Consider the following 17,814-nt stretch of genomic DNA (forward strand, 5'->3'; position numbering starts at 1 on the left):
ATGTTCAATGTTGTCTTATATGTCCGATTTGATGAAAGCTATTGGTAGGTATTTGACCAGCTCTTACAAGAATATTTTGGTAGCCATAAAATATTGCATAAATGATAAATCTAAAACTGTCTCCTAAGCCACAAATATTAAAATATATATATATGAATAGTTCAAACAAGGGACCTTAATACGGAATTTGGATTATTTATGTATTATTATAATATTTATGTTTTGGATTTAATAAATAAGATACTCAATATTTAAGTAAATTTATGTATGTTATTGTATAAGATTGTACATTTAAAATTGACATTAATAAAAAAAAGGTTATTGATAAAATTCAAAAAACAGTAAACTTTGCCTCTATTGATTTGCTTGGTTAGGAAGAAAGAAAATGTTATTTATATTTTTTATTTTTAAATATTTTAAATATAATATTTGATTGATTCACGAAATGATTATTTTATTTCTAAAAAAAATTAGTGTACAAGTGAAAATTTTGTGAATTATATTTATTTTGTTATTTTCTGCATTCAAACATTTGATTTATTAATTAATATATAATTTTTTATTTAAAAATAAGATTAAAAACCCCTTTTCTAAATTAAGAAACAATATCTGTTTTGCTGTTTTCTATTGACAATGCTGGTTCCTTCTTCAACTCTTCCTATCCAACATCCTATTTTCTATCCGGGCAAGTGTTTTGCTTGCATTTCTCTTCTCATCATTAGTTTCGAATCCCGTAATTCACACGAATCGACAACTGACGTGTGTCACACCAAAAACCACTGACGTCAACGAAAAGGAGACACTATAAATATGTCTCAAACTGACGTGGCAAAGTGCCGACGTACGGTCACGATTTAATCCCCTACGTAAACTGAGGTGTGAGCAAAAAAATCCAATCCGCTAATAAAGACCCCCTGTGTTAGGGGCCACCGAAGTCGCTTTCACAAATCCCTCAAACCCACCACAAAACGCCACCGAGAGTCATGATCAGAGAACCTCATCCGTTGACCACGGTTAAAAGGGCCAGCGCGTTGCAGTGGATCGTGTCGTACCTGATAACACCTCGAAACATAGCTGAGAAGAGTCGCCAGGGTAGACCATAAAACAAAAAGATATACGAAAGGTCCCAAAGACCAAACACAGACTTCATTTTACTTCAATAATAGTAGTCACTGCTTCAAAAGATTTTCTCTTCGGATTTTCTCTTTTCCCAAACATACCCCTCGAAACGCTATAAAACTTTCCTCTTTTTTCTCAGGTTTTTCCTTCATTTCTCACTTTCTTTTTTTCCTCTATTATCTGTTTCTTATTTGTTCGGTTAAAAATTGACCGTAACTTATAATAAGTAGCTAATTTAGCTGATTTTTATTTTTTTAGTTTAATTTTTTTTTGGTGTTTAAAAGGTAAATTAGGGTTTTGAGCAGCTTGAATTTGAAGTTTTTGAGTTGAATCACTGAGTTTTAAAGTGTTGATTTTCTTGTGACTGTGTAGATCTGGGAAAATTAGGGTTCTGAATTTGGTACTCAGAGAATGCAGAGGCAAACTAGGTATATGGAGAGGACTAATAGTATCGCTAGAGGGAAGAGGAGTTTGGAAGGAGATGAGGAGCAGCAGCCCGAGCGAAAACGCCCTGCTTTAGCCAGGTATTTTCTGTTTCTTTTTCCCTTATTTTTTGTTCAAATTTTGTTGCCTTGGTTTGGTACTTTGTTTTCTTGGTTGGTTTACTAATATATGTTGAGAAGTTATGTGTGGATCCTGGTTGTTGCCGTTTATTTTTACTTCAGAAAGGAAAAAGGAAAAAGCAGGCTTAAATATAAAAGAAAATAAAATTTTTGAATAATTAAAATTAATTTTTTTCAGAACAAAATGCAGAACTTTGCTTTTATGTAAAACTATTATGTTCTCAATATACATTTGTTTATTTTTATTCGATTATGATCTTGCTGCAAGTTTTTTGGAAGCAGAAAGCAAGTAGTAGAAGCAGCAACCAATCAGACAAATTGGGGAAAACACAATTCAAATCTTTTTTATTCCTCCTAATGAATTATTAATTGGATAACATTTTTGGCTTTTTGTCATTTAATTGTGTGACACACTTGGGGATTTTAAAATTCTTAAATTCAGGGTTAATAAATGATGAGATGTTCTTTCTGTTGAAGTGCCTTGTGTTTTTCTGAAAAATTACTCGTATATATTATGCAGTGTAATTGTAGAAGCTCTTAAGGTGGATAGCCTGCAGAAGCTTTGCTCATCTTTGGAACCCATTCTTCGTAGAGTTGTAAGACCCATTTCCTAATGTTTTACTTTCTTTGCAATCAATTTTATCGGGAAACTGTTAAGTCTATGTTTGAGCAGTGCATGCCTTTTTACTTCTTTTTCTTTTTCGGTATATAGTTGGTTAGTACAATTGTCAGAATCTAAGTTTAGAGGACACTGCTTTAAATGGTAATATGATGTTCTTGACAAGCATTGTTCTGCTGATTGGAGTTTTACTTCTGAATGGGTGTCTTATATGTATGTGTATATATGCCTACTTGTGAACATGCATCTATTGTGCTTTTGTGCACAGTGCTTGTATTGTGTGTATGCATGTAAGTGCCTTTTCTCAATTTATCATTTATTTCTCTTCAAATTCTCCCTTCCTTTTTTATCCCCTTTAAAGGTTTTTTTTTTTAGGGGACTTGAGTAAATCTTTTATTGAAGTGATTATGAAGAATGCTGATTCTCTTGTTTTACTCGTTCATATTTTTCCTCATAAAACTTGCTTACTATATGAGGCTTTCCTCTTCTCATTTCCTTCTAGGACTGTTCAACTTTGACCTCAGAGTTATTATGTTAGGTTCAAATGTTGGTAATTCAACCAGATTTGGTGTGATTGGTTACCCGATCTCCCCAATTTTTTTTGCCGCTGTCACAAATTGCATAATTCTTGCTAATATTTTCAATTAGAGTCAAAATCCTAGATTATATTTATGTGAGATTGAGTCCTGATCAGAATTTTTAGATGACCTTATCTTACATTTATTCACCATCCTTAAGAATGACTATGCCTTTGTGATGTTTCTCAATTCTTCCTCCCTCCATCCCTTCTAAAAAAGGTTAATTGATATGAAAATAGTTAATATTTGATTTTGTTTTCTAAATTATCACTTATTCATGCACAAGTGCCCATATTCTGCGTCCGATGATGATTTCCAGTGTTTTTGCATCTTAGATACTCATGACAAAGGAACTTTTAGGTGTAGACACAAGCCTGCCCCTCATCCATGATAATAAATGTCCACTGTTTGTACAGAAATTTGTTGGATGATTCTAAAATGAGCTTTCTGTGTTTTGCATTTAAGAGATCAATTTAGAACAATTTTTAGTGCGATTCTAGGAAAATCTGTTTTGTATCCTGTTATTTTCTCCTTTTGATTATGTTATTTTTCTCATGTTTTCTTCTTATGTCTGCCACTGATGCTTTGCAGGTAAGCGAAGAGGTGGAAAGAGCTTTGGCAAAATTAGGCCCTCCTAGACTTAATGGAAGGTAACATATTTATATCTGCTCATTTATGGTTATAGAGTCAAGTTTGCTTTGTTATGATGTCTCAATTCTTAGAAAATTTCCTTTTCAATTACACGACATTCACAATGGTGCATGCTAAGTGGTGTTACATTTACATCCCATATCAGTTTGGTTTGAGAGTTTGTGGTAGCCTTATATTTAGGATGTGCTCACTCCACCTATTACTGATTGGGATTGCATTGTATGCTTAACAGTGTGAAATCAATTATGGACGTTTGAGATTTGAGAAAGATCATACTTTATGTGACGTAAATGGGCTGCTTGCTTATCAAATGGTGTATCTTTCGGTAGCTGGTGGTTTTAATCTTCAGTTCTGATTTGCTGGTCTTTGACAAATTTTAGTTATTGTGAAATATCGGCATGTTTCAAGCATTTTGCATGATGATGTGAGAACTTCTTATAATATATTAAATTACACGTTTTGACATAAAAAACAATTGGGTTTTTTAGTATAAATAGTTTTAGCATTAGCTTGGGCAATCATAGGTATATTACTGAATATATATGAACTATGAGTGCTGATGACAGTCTCTGTTAGTTCTAATATTTTTGTGTTTAGTTTTGGCTCATTAAGTAGCCAATATTTCAGAACATTTGTGTGTGATAATTGAAGGATTGCAATGAAGTTCTGAAAGAGTTTTCAAATGCTCTTAGGTTTGATTCTTTTCTTGTCCTCTGTTTGTAGGATTGCTTTGGGTAATTAATTGCTTGCCTTTGGATATACTTGAGCATTGCTGGACATTGATATGAAACTGATGAAACCCATACAATAAGCTTGATTTTGTGATTACTTTTATTTGGTTTTTGGCTGGTTGATTGGTATTCTACTTTCTTGAAATAAAATTTTTTATCTTGATCCTTTTACAAGAAATGTAGTGGGAATAGGTGTAGTTTATTGTTTTTGATGTTATTGATCCTTTACAAGAACCGCCTCTTCTTCAGCATTAAGGTTCCTATTCTCTCACTGTCTCCCCACATTTCATATACAACATCTTTTACTTTTGTTATTTCTAACACTTTTGGTTTTCAGATCTTCTCCAAAACGAATTGAAGGTCCAGATGGACTGAGCTTGCAGCTCCACTTCAGGTCCAGGTTGTCCCTTCCTCTCTTCACCGGAGGAAAGGTAGAAGGGGAGCAGGGTGCTGCCATACATATTGTTCTAGTTGACACTAACACTGGACAAGTTGTAACAACTGGGCCTGAAGCCTGTGTAAAGCTAGATGTCGTTGTGCTTGAAGGTGATTTCAACAACGAGGATGATGAAGATTGGACACAAGAAGAATTTGAGAGCCATGTGGTAAAAGAACGTGAAGGAAAAAGACCACTGTTGACTGGTGACTTGCAAGTGACCCTCAAAGAGGGGGTAGGGACACTAGGAGAGCTCACTTTTACTGACAATTCAAGTTGGATAAGAAGTAGGAAATTCAGGCTTGGCTTGAAGGTCGCTTCTGGATATTGTGAGGGTATACGTGTACGTGAAGCAAAGACGGAGGCTTTTACTGTCAAGGATCACAGAGGGGAATGTGAGTTCATACTTTATACCATTTTTGATTGTTGCTTTGTGGATTTTTTGAATTTTTTTTTGAGTTGAGTTTCTTGACAGTGTACAAGAAGCACTATCCACCTGCGTTGAATGATGATGTGTGGAGATTGGAAAAGATTGGAAAAGATGGGTCATTCCACAAGAGGCTTAACACTGCAGGAATATTCACAGTTGAAGACTTTTTGCGGCTTGTGGTCAGGGATCAACAAAAGTTACGAAATGTGAGTTTGGATTTTGGTTCTGAAAGCAAAATGCTACTGCTTTGTAGCTGCCTTCTGATATTTCTATGTGTTTGTAGATTCTTGGAAGTGGCATGTCAAATAAGATGTGGGAAGCTCTATTAGAACATGCAAAGACTTGTGTGCTGAGTGGGAAGTTTTATGTTTACTATACTGATGATTCAAGGAGTGTTGGTGTTATCTTCAACAACATCTATGAGTTGAATGGCCTCATTACTGGGGAACAGTATATACCTGCTGATTCTCTATCTGATAGTCAAAAGGTGGGTGTATATATATAAGCTGTTTTCATTTCTTCAATGAAATATAAAATGTTATATACCTCTTTGTGTTTGAGAGGCTACCATGTGGGATGTGTTAGTAGCAGTGTTATCTAGGCCTACAATAATAAATATTTTGCAGTATTTTCTTATATTTTAGCACTTTTTATTAGAAAATACTCATACATACATTTATGTGTGTGTGTGTGTAATTTAATCTTTAAACATGTGGTTTATAGGACTGCTCTCTACAATTTAATTTTGTATTATGTGCTATAATAATTATTTTTTCCTGTTTTAAGTTATATAAGATTGGCTGCTTTACTTAGAGCTAGTGTATTTTATTTTAAATGGTTTACCAACTGGATTTGCCTCCTTGTGAGTAGAGGTATCTGGCAGGCTGGAAGGGAGGGAGGTCAGACTAGGGTTATAGTTCATTGAACCAAAAATTAAAGAAAGAAGGAAAAGCTCTGGAGTCTATAGATGCTTTCATGCATGATAGATTAGGATGCTTGGATAATAATTTATTCATTTGAGGGTGCACATTTGGGTCAGATGTACATTGGTCTAATATAAAATGACAAATCTTGTGGAAGGGACTTGATTAGGCTATTTATCTAAGTTTAGTTAGCTGCATCATAGGTGTAGTAACCAATGGATTAATTTCAACTTTCCTATTTATCTAAGTTTAGTTAGCTGCATCATAGGTGATGTAGCCGAAAGGTTTAGGGCAATTAGAACTCAACAATTAGGGCTAAAATAGGGTTGATTGTGTTGGAACAATAAAAAGATAATTGGGTTTTCAAAGAAACCTCTTGAATAAATATTCAAAATAACAAAAGATGATAATGATAATCTTCTACCTAAGATATTTATAATAGTTAAGATAAATCCTAATCAAATAGTAATTCTAATCCTAAATAAAGACTTAAAGTACTAAAATTCTAATAAAGATAGGAAAAAGAATTTCAAACTAAATAAATAAAATAAAATCCTAAACTAACTAAAATACTAAATAAATTTTCATATGCGCCTGCATCAGTCCCCTCGGGTCAGAAAAGACTCGACTCCGACGAGTAGGCCTTGACATACTCCTCATAGATGTCGGGATCCACTCTTTTCAATTCTTCTTCTGCAATCCAAGTGCTTTCATTAGCAGGTTTACCAAGCCATTTCACTAAAAATCGTCTATACGGGTTCCCTCGTCTAGATCGAACCTCTTTTTCATCTAGCACATCCTCAATAACTTCAACCTTAGCAATTGGAAGGTGCTGAATTTGAGCGTCTATGGTAGATGCAGTTCCATCACATCCATCAAATGGATACAAGTCCAAAATATTGAAAATAGGACTGATTTGTAACTCAGGTGGTAACTCAATTAAATAGGCATTTGAACTGATTTTCTTTAGCACCTTACAAGGTCCAAACTTTCTAGACTTGAGTTTGTGATAAGTACCCTTAGGAAATCTTTCTTGCCTCAAGTGCACAAGTACTTGATCACCTTCCTCAAATTCCTGCTTGCGACGATGTTGATTTGCTGTAAAAGAATATTCTGCATTGCTGGCCTTTAAAGCAGCCTTTACCTCTTCATGAATTTTCCGAATATGGTCAGCAAATAACTCTCCTTCATTACTCACTCTAGCTTCTTGTGGTAGGGGTACTAAATCTAGCACATGTTGAGGTTTTAACCCATATGCAGCCTCAAATGGTGTCTTCTTTATGCTTCGATTGACAGAATTGTTGTAAGCAAATTCAGCTTGGGGTATGACTAAATCCCAAGTCTTTGGGTTATTTTGAATAAGACATCTTAACATATTACCCAAACTTCGATTCACAACTTCTGTTTGACCATCTGTTTGCGGATGGCAAGTACTAGAATACTTCAACTCTGTTCCAAATTTCCTCCACAAAGTTCTCCAAAAATGTCCCATAAACTTCACATCTCTATCAGAAACAATGGAAGTTGGAATTCCATGTAATCTTACAATCTCACGAAAGAATAATTCAGCAATATGAGTTGCATCAGAAGTCCTAAAACACGGAATAAAATGTGTCATTTTTGAAAATCGATCCACCACCACAAAGATAGAATCAAATCCTTTTGCTGTCTTTGGAAGTCCCAAAACAAAATCCATACTCAAATGAATCCAAGGTGCATCTGGCTCAGGTAAAGGAACATATAAACCAGTGTTTTGAGCACTGCCTTTACCAAATAAACAAGCTGGACATCTTTTCACCAACCTCTCCATATCTCGGCGCATTTTTGGCCAATAATAACGATCAGCCACCATTGCCAAAGTCTTGTCTCTCCCAAAATGTCCTCCTAAACCATTCCCATTAAGTTCTCTAATGATTTGCTCCCTTAAAGATCCTTCTGGAATGCACAACTGGTTACCTTTGAATAAATAATCTTCGTGCAACCTATAAGGTAAATTTTCAGCTTGTAATGAACCCTGCAAATCAGCTATTATCTTGCTGAAATATGAATCAGAACTATACTGATTTTTAAGTTCTTCAAATCCTGTGACTTGAGTGCTCATAACTGATAACATTTTACATCGCCTACTCAAAGCATCAGCCACAGTATTAGACTGCCCAGATTTATATTTTAAAGAGAAATTAAATTCATTGAGAAAAGAACTCCACTTAGCATGTTGATTACTAAGCTTTTTCTGCGAATGCAAATACCTTAAAGCTTGATGGTCAGAATAAACAGCAAACTCACGATAAGCCAAGTAGTGCTGCCAATGACGAATGGCCCTTACCAAAGCATAAAACTCTAAGTCATAAGTTGAATAACATCGTCTAGAGTCTGTCAACTTTTCACTAAAAAACTCTATAGGCCTTCCATCTTGACTAGGAACTGCTCCAATTCCTACATATGAAGCATCACACTCAACAACAAATAACTTCTCAAAATCTGGTAGTGCGAGAACTGGGGCTTCAGTCATCAAAGCTTTAACTCTTTCAAAGGCTTTTTGTGCAGAATGTGACCATTCAAATCCATCTTTCTTCAAAGATTCAGTTATAGGACTCATAATAGAACTAAAATTTCGAATGAATCTCCTATAAAAAGATGCCAAACCATGAAAACTCCTTACTTCTTTGATAGATGTAGGTGCTGGCCACTCTGAAATTGCACGAATCTTCTCTGGATCTGGTTTCAAACCCTCTGCAGACACAATGAAACCAAGAAATACCACTTCTGGTTGCATAAAACTGCACTTTTTCAAGTTTATATAAAGCTGCTCCTTTTGAAGAACTTCTAAAACTTGTCGTAAATGTTTTAAGTGCTTTTCCTTAGTGTGGCTATAGATCAAAATATCATCAAAGTAAACCACCACAAATGAATTCAAGAAGGGCTTGAGTACCTCTGCCATGACTCTCATGAATGTGCTTGGTGCATTTGAAAGGCCAAATGGCATCACCAACCATTCAAATAATCCATCCGGGGTTTTGAAAGCTGTTTTCCATTCATCTCCATCCCTCATTCTAATTTGATGGTATCCGCTCTTCAAATCGATCTTTGAAAACACTCTTGAACCAACTAATTGATCAAGCATCTCATCTAATCGAGGAATGGGAAAACGATACTTGATTGTAATTTTATTTATGGCACGGCTGTCCACACACATCCTCCATGAACCATCTTTCTTAGGAGCTAACAAAGCTGGGCAAGCACAAGGACTTTTACTTTCACGCACTATACCTTTCTCCAACAACTCCTCAACCTGTCTTTGTACCTCAGCTCGCTGCATAGGTGGCATTCTATATGCTGGCAGATTTGGTAATGCTGCTCCTGGTACCAAATCAATTGCATGTTGGATGCTTCGTAAAGGTGGTAGACTTTTCGGCAAATCCTCATTGAACAATTCTCCAAACTCCTTCAATAACTGCTGAATTTCTGTTGGATATTGAGGAGATTTACTCATCTGATCACTTTTTAAATGCTTAGTTACCAAAGCATACATAATACCCATCTCACTACCTTCAGCTTCAAAATTTTCAGCAGATAAATACCCAGTGATCTTGCTGATCTTGTTGTTTGCTGATTTCTTAGTCTCTTCTCTAAGAGGATATAAAGTGTACTTCTTGTTATTCTTGTAGAAAGAATAGGTATTTGGCTTCGTCTTATGAACCATATCGTGATCATACAACCAAGGTCTACCCACAAGAATATGACCAACATCCATTGGCACAACATCACATAGGGCCTCATCATCCAAGTTATCTCCCATAGTAAATTTCACCAAACATTGAGTAGTTACTGGTACTTCGTGTCCCTTCTTTAGCCACCCAATCTTGTAAGGATAAGGATGTTTGTTTGTAGGAAGCTTTAATTTGTTCACTGCCTCTTTTGAAATAATATTTTCCATGCTTCCTCCATCAATGACAAGATCACACACTTTACCTTCACAAACAACTCGTGTGCGAAAAATACTTCGCCTCTTCCAATCTTCTGCTTCCTCATTTACTGTTGTTGTCATTACTCTTCGTACCACTAATGACTCGCCTTGTGCAGGATAAACATCGATTTCCTCTACCTCCTCCTCATACTCATCATAAACAGGCTCTAATTCTTCCCCTAATTCTGCTAAGTTCACCCTTCGTTGTGGGCAAGCAAAAGAAGTGTGCCCCTTTTTCCCACAAGTAAAACATCGAATATGGGAATTGCTGCCTCCTTTATTTGTAGAAGAATCAGAATTGTTTTGTCCTCCATAAGGCATTATACTCTTGCCTTTATCATTCTTTTCAACATTGGTTGCACCTCTATTAGTTTTATTGATTGTGGCAGCCCCTTGATAATTTTGTTGGGATGTTGGATAACCTCGTCTTGCTTCAGAATTATTTTGCCAATGGGTGCCATATAAAGGCTTTCTAGCACTATAGCGTAAAACCCGTTTTTCTGCTGATAGAGCATATTGACGAGCATCTTCAATGTTGTATAAACGAACTACTCCCATCTCGTCTCTAATAGAATGATTTAAACCAGCAAGATAACGAGAAGTAATTTGTTCGTTACTCTCAGCTAACCCAACCCAAATTGATAAGTTATTGAATTCCGATGTATACTCTTCAACGGTCATGTTATTTTGCTTCAAACAATGAAACTTTTCATATAATTTCATAGTATAATCAGCAGGTAAAAATTGCTTTCGTAATTTGCTTTTCATGTGCTCCCAAGTGCTGATTTTAAGCTTACCTTGTCGTGCACGTTGCTCTTCAACTCTCTTCCACCATTGAAGTGCAGTACCCTTTAATTTCAACTTTACAAATAACACTTTCCGATTTTCTGCCATGGGTTTCCATTCAAAGTAATTTTTCAAACTAGCTTCCCAATCCAAATATTCTTCCGCATGAAATTTTTCATGAAAATCAGTTACTTCGATCCTGATTCCTCCACTGTTTAAATCAAGAGCATGTAATAACCGGCCTTCCAATCCAACTCTTGCCGCTTGATTTGCGGGTCCATCTTCATGAAAGGGGTTCTCGTTCTCAAATTCGTCATCATCCTTGAGATCGTGAATCTCAAGGGGATTGTGGTCACCTTCCGGATTCTCCATTCGGGCTTTCATTGGTTCCTGACGCTGCAAGGCTTGCACAGCCCGGGTCAAGTCATCAATCATTCTCCGCATCTCTGCCAACTCAGCTTGTTGGGGCTGATTGCCTCTACCTCGACCTCTAGCTCGACCAACCATAATCTCCTAACTCAAATCCTTATAGGATAGTAAGATCGTTTGCTCTGATACCACTTGATGTAGCCGAAAGGTTTAGGGCAATTAGAACTCAACAATTAGGGCTAGAATAGGGTTGATTGTGTTGGAACAATAAAAAGATAATTGGGTTTTCAAAGAAACCTCTTGAATAAATATTCAAAATAACAAAAGATGATAATGATAATCTTCTACCTAAGATACTTATTTATAATAGTTAAGATAAATCCTAATCAAATAGTAATTCTAATCCTAAATAAAGACTTAAAGTACTAAAATTCTAATAAAGATAGGAAAAAGAATTTCAAACTAAATAAATAAAATAAAATCCTAAACTAACTAAAATACTAAATAAATTTTCATATGCGCCTGCATCAATAGGTCTAGTAACCAATGGATTAATTTCAACTTTCCTCTCTATTAATGTACTGCAGACTTATTCAAATCAATTGAAAAGTCAGAAGAAATTAAAGAAAAGAGAAGCCAAAAAACAGCTGCATTTATTGTTGTATTTTGTGGGTTATTGATTTTATTCTGTGGCATTTCAGTAAAATAGAAAAAATTAAAACAGTGTTGGTAGCTGGAAGGAAATGACTACTGTCATGAGTGCAGGACAATACATCATTCTGTTTGAAAATTTGGTAGTTGCTTGCAATTTCTAACTTTGTAGGCAGCTGAAATCTGATGCTGCTGTGCCTTAGCTTTCTGAGATAGAACTGATTTTGAAGTCAAGGCTAATCTGTGGCTTTTTCTTTGTTTCTGGTTTGTAGTTCTGGATATTAACCTTTTATTCTCTGGTTCTGGTCCATAGTCATGTTGTACCTGAAAGCATGGGAATGGCAGCTGATGGTCTTAACGAAGCTGTGCTTGCTGCTGTAGTTAGAGAGAACTAAAGATTTTCTTTTAATTTATGAGTGATAGAAATAGCTATTAGAGAACTTATTTGCTTGATGTTAAATTCAAATTAATCAGATGGCATGGATTTGCATTGGTTTTCTTGCCAGATAATATTACTTTGTTCTTTTTCCTTTGTGATAGACCTTTACTTAGAGTATGTGGCTTCTTTGTTGTTTTCTACTGCTTAAGCCCTGGCTCAGCTTTATTTTCATTTTCTATTTTTTAGTTGAATGAAATAGTTTCACTAATAAAACAAGGGGAACAAAAAAATTTCTGCAGGTCTATGTAGATACATTGGTGAAGAAAGCCTATGACAATTGGAATAAAGTCATAGAGTATGATGGCAAGTCACTGTTGAACTTCAGGCAAAATAGGAGGTCAAGTGCCCGAAATGAACTTCAGATGGGTGCGATAGATTACCCTAATGCTTTAGATCAACAACTGCAGTTACCGCGGTTGCCAGTTTCAGTTCCTACTGAGCAGGTGCATTCAGGCCTACAGGTTGAAGGTAAGCATTGGGTAAACTTTTAGTTTTTAAGGAAATTTTGCTGATGTCATGATGCTGCTCTCAGCTTAATCTTGATGCTTATAAATATCATTTTGCTTCATGCCTGCTTCCCCTTTTCCTTAATACAAGACAGAAACTTAACATGATATGGGGTAAAGGTTTTTTCTGAAGGATTAATTCTTGCTGCGAAGTAGCTAAATATACTAAATAAATAAAATGATGAAACCACATAAAAAACAAAATTCTAAAAATATAAATACCTCTGTATCATCTAGCATCACTGTAGTACAATTTTCTTTGGCTGCTTTCTTTTTTAGTTAAAATTCTTTTGCTGGATTTTAACCTTTAGGTTAAGTTACTTGTACTTGTTAAAAATTGTCCAACACGATCCTGGAAACAATCTGTATCTGTTTGACACTGCAAAATATTGTTTGGACTCGTCTTCATGGCAGGACATTTTCATGGCTTGATATAACGTCCTTGGCAGCAATGAGATCTCTAGATAGGTGGTGCTATTGTGGGTAAGGAGGGAGAAGAGTGGGGAATAGAGAGAAAACAGATAAATCAGTGTGATAACAAAAAGATAAAAGTAAACAGATAAAAATGGAGAGGAAGGAAAAGGAGAAAGGATGAAAGTCTCTGACTAGGGGTGAGCAAATGAGTGGATTGGGTAGTTTGAGCCACCTTACCTAAGGACCAAATGATTAATCATTTTAAAAAACCGACCAAAATCAACCAACTATAAAGAAAGACCAAACCTACTAAACATAGAATTGGTTGGGTTGGTCCGATTTTGGACCAATGGATCAAAATTGTATCACTGTTTTTTGCATATTATAATATTAAAATTTATAAATTTTATCCATAATTATATATATACGAAATTAATGATATAAATTATATGTTATAATGTTTTATATTAAAGTTTGTGTAAATAATAATTAATTATAAACAATATGTTATAAAATCTAAAGTGATAACTAATAAACTTATTAAGTGTAATCATATGAATAAAGTTTATTATAAGTTATAGTAGTGCTTATGTATAAATGAAATATATGTATATATATAATATATTACTTTATTATATATATATATATATAAAATTAATTATACAAATTAAATGTTAAAATTTTTTATATAATCATATAAATAAAATCTATTATAAGTTATAGTAATACTTATGTATAAATTAAATATATGTATATAAAATATATGATTTTAGTATATATAGATGAAATTAATGATATAATTTATATGTTATAATGTTTTATATCAAAGTTTGTATAAAAAATAACAAATTATAAATAATATGTTATAAAATCAAAGGTGATAACTAATAAAGTTATTAAGTATAATTATATAAATAAAGTTTATTATAAATTATAGTAATGCTTATGTATAAATTAAATATATGTATATAGAATATATTTATACAATTATATATATATATATTCATAACATTTTATATTATGAAACATTATTAAGGTGTAATAATTATAACATATTAATATGTAGGATATTTACTATTATATATTATAATATTAACATATAACTTATATCATTTAAAATATATAATTTGTAATTTCATATTAATACAGATTTATAAATAAATAAATATATATAATTAATATTAAATTACTAATATTAAAAAAATATTACATGTATTAATATATCTATATATGTATACAAAATTAGTTTGGTTTTTTTGGGTGGATTGGTTTAAAAATTTTAAAATCAAGAACCAATCAAAAAATCAATTAGACCAAACATTGTGAACCCATTGATTAAATGGACCAATTAGACTGAACCGTTTTACTTAAATCGCATTTGATTTGGGTGGGTAATTGGTCTGGATTGGTTTTGCTCACCTCTAGCTCTGGGAGAATCATCTTGGTGCCAGAGATAATGTAGAGGGAGAGAGCCATTTTGCTGCACTCTAAAAGGTCTCAAACATTGGTTTTGGCCTTAAGCCTGCAAAAGTTTGGAAGCTTTTGGGTTTTGGTTCTCTTTTTATTTTTAATTTTTTGAGTTGGGCCTTATATGCTGTTTCTTTTTTATTGCTGGGTTGGCTTCGGATGAAAAGGGTTAAATACTCATTGGTTTTTACCTTCAAAAGTTGTGGGCCCATAAAATTGAAAATGTTCCATATTCACATAACTAGGCATGCTTTTCTAATTCATCCATGTATGATACAACCGTGAAATTCTAGATTTCCTGAATAGGCTGACTTTATGGTAACCACATTTCCAGATTTCCAGTGTCACTATCATCACATAAATTGCAATTAACCTTTATTATCTAAGAAATAAATCCATATAACTCTAATATGTGTTATGGTCAAGTAAATGACAAACCTACCGTTCTGATAAAAAAAAAGGTAGATATAAAACAAGTACCCCATGTTTTTCCTTGTAGAGTTTTATGCCATTGCCCTGGCAATTGATGAGTTCAGACTCCTAGACACATACCGACACTGAACCCCAAACACCCATAACCCAAGGATGGACGACATAGGCTTTAGGTACTGCATCTAGATTTATGTCTTGGCATTAGCCAAGGTCATAAATGGGAGGTTTTTATCTTTTTAGATTGATTAAAAATATAATTTTAGATTAATATTGGGTCAGAGTTAGATGGAAGCGAAGTACTTTTCTATTCTTTTTAGTTCAAAAAGCGGTATTCTTCAAAATCATAGTGTCATTGAAATGGGTGGATTCAGAAATTTTTGGATGTCAAAATGACTTTCTTCTAGATAGCAGCATTATGATGAAATTTTGTTAGTTATAGAGATCCAGTAGTTCTAGGTCTTGTTGGAAACCAGATGAGGTAATGTATTGCTTAACATCAGATAGTGAAGTACCTTGGTCATTGGAAATTGTGGCTTTTGTATGATTACCTTTTATCTGCATCTGGCTCAATTGTTTTCTCATGCATACTGCAGGAAATATATAGCATTCTTACTGTAACTGATGCCTAGATTGACAATTTTTGTAAGGAAATTTAGCTAATACCCCTATCAGTAATGTAAATCAATAATTTTGTTGTGAATTACAGCAGAGTTAACTGGGATTTTGGTGGGAAATATCTTATTCTATTATCTTTTTAGAGTTAAACACATTTCTTGTAAAAGACTTGTTGATATGTTACCCATAAGGATAAAGCCTCCTGTTATAGTATGGATTACTGTTTGAGATTTTAATATCTTGGTACGACTATCAAGTTGAGAACCATATTTTCTTCTTTTCATCCAATCACAGCTGGCATTTGGATAACTTCATTTCTTTTTGTCTTGGTTACCTCAGGTTATAATGATAATCAGTCAACCAAATACTCAGGGCAGTCCCAGCATGTGAATTCCAATTCTCATAATCAATTTGACAGCACACAATATTTGCCACATGACCAGCTGATTAACAATTCTCAGCAACCACAAAGCTTGAGAAATGATAACAATGTTGTTGGGCTGGCTCTTGGTCCTCCACAGTCATCTGCCTTAGGGTTTCAAAATGTTGGTTCTTCAATGCAGTCATCAAATCTTAATCCTTTTGATGATTGGACAAACAACCGAGATAAAGGAGTTGAGGACTTATTTTCAGAGGAAGAGATTCGCATCAGGAGTCATGAAATGCTTGAGAATGAAGATATGCAGCACCTGCTCCGCCTCTTTAGCATGGGAGGTCATGCTTCTATTAATGTGACAGAAGATGGTGGGTATGGATTCCCAAATTACATGCAATCCCCAATGCCAAACTTTGTAGATGAAGATCGTTCACGTCCTGGCAAAGCAGTTGTTGGTTGGCTGAAGATTAAGGCAGCAATGAGATGGGGGTTCTTTATCCGGAAGAAAGCTGCTGAGAGACGGGCACAGATAGTTGAGTTAGAAGAGGAAGAATAGTGATCAAGTCTTTTTAAGTGGCAAGCCTCTCATTTCTGTCTATGTTTTCAGAAGTTACTAGAACTCCATCAATGGGAGGGAAAAACTAGAGGTACTGATCGCATGAAATTATTGGTTCCAGAAGTCCTGAAGACCGAATTCAACATTGGGAATCTCGTCTTGTACAGTTTCTCCTGTACAGTAAGCTGTTTCTTTGACTTGCCTTAGTAATATGCTTTACCATTGGTTTGTGTATGATAATTTGAGTTTATGTTAGGGCCTTGAGGGGGGGTAAATTTGCTTTTAAGTTGATGGCCCCTCCCTTGTTGACTCATTTTTCTAATGCAGTAGGTGTGACCTTAAGTTGTTTCAGTTATAATTGTTGTACTTATTCGCAGAAAATGTTATGGAATTTGTAAGCTATACTTTGTCTTTGAGCTTGGTCTTCACTCTTAACCTTAGTAATAATACGGCAGTTGAGTTACCTGATTACTTCAATGCCAAGCATGGTATACTTATTGCTCATCCTAAACAGTTCCTGCATTTTTGTGTGTCCAGATTGGGAAGTGCCGAAATGGTTTTTGGTTCAAAAGGAAATGTAAAAGATATTTTCTTTCATTTAGAGGCCTTTGGGTGCTTTGTTTGACCTAAAAGGGGAGAAAAGATGTGCACATTTTCTGCATATTTGTTGTTTATTAGTATTAATGATTTTTTTCCAAAGATTTGCCCAATCGCCATTAATGAAGAAATTCAGCCAACCTCAAAGACTTGGATGAAAGACAATAATATCAATTGTTGAACGACACACCATTCTAGGATCCAGACCTCAGGTCTGAGGTGTCTTAAGTTGATGATCCAAGTGAATCTCGTTGGCATTCTGCCCTCATTTCAGTTGAATTGTTGTAGGTTTATCATCTCATTGAATCAGGCGCTAGAGCTTTGGGAATTAGGTAAAATAAAATGTTAATTTAGATTTTTAATAAAGAAATGGGTGTCTTGATGATGTAATTAATGGTCGCATGAATTATTCGTCAATTAATGATAAAGGAAGATGGGGTTCACCAATAAACGTCCTTTGAATCTGGAGTACGAAAAGGTGCTTCTTAAACAGGTTTTTGAATTATTTTCTGCGTCTTCGTCAGGCTTTTAATCTGGACTACGCCTTTGCGGCCAGGTCGGGATGCATGACAACAACTTAGTAATTTGT

General features: G+C 34.6%; 1 protein-coding gene across 1 annotated transcript; it reads left to right on the top strand.

The window, feature by feature from the left end:
• Positions 1 to 1,116: 1,116 nt before the first annotated feature.
• LOC18589220 (Calmodulin-binding protein) lies at positions 1,117 to 17,099 on the top strand. Its single transcript, XM_007014098.3, has 9 exons — positions 1,117 to 1,258; positions 1,492 to 1,643; positions 2,203 to 2,278; positions 3,471 to 3,529; positions 4,599 to 5,092; positions 5,173 to 5,333; positions 5,411 to 5,614; positions 12,502 to 12,730; positions 16,036 to 17,099. Exons 2-9 carry the CDS (start codon positions 1,531 to 1,533, stop codon positions 16,626 to 16,628), a joined length of 1,929 nt encoding a protein of 642 aa, XP_007014160.3. The 5' UTR covers positions 1,117 to 1,258; positions 1,492 to 1,530; the 3' UTR covers positions 16,629 to 17,099.
• Positions 17,100 to 17,814: the final 715 nt, after the last annotated feature.

Source organism: Theobroma cacao, chromosome 9, assembly GCF_053813885.1.
Source record: "Theobroma cacao isolate CCN51 chromosome 9, ASM5381388v1, whole genome shotgun sequence".
NCBI classification, from domain to species: domain Eukaryota; kingdom Viridiplantae; phylum Streptophyta; class Magnoliopsida; order Malvales; family Malvaceae; genus Theobroma; species Theobroma cacao.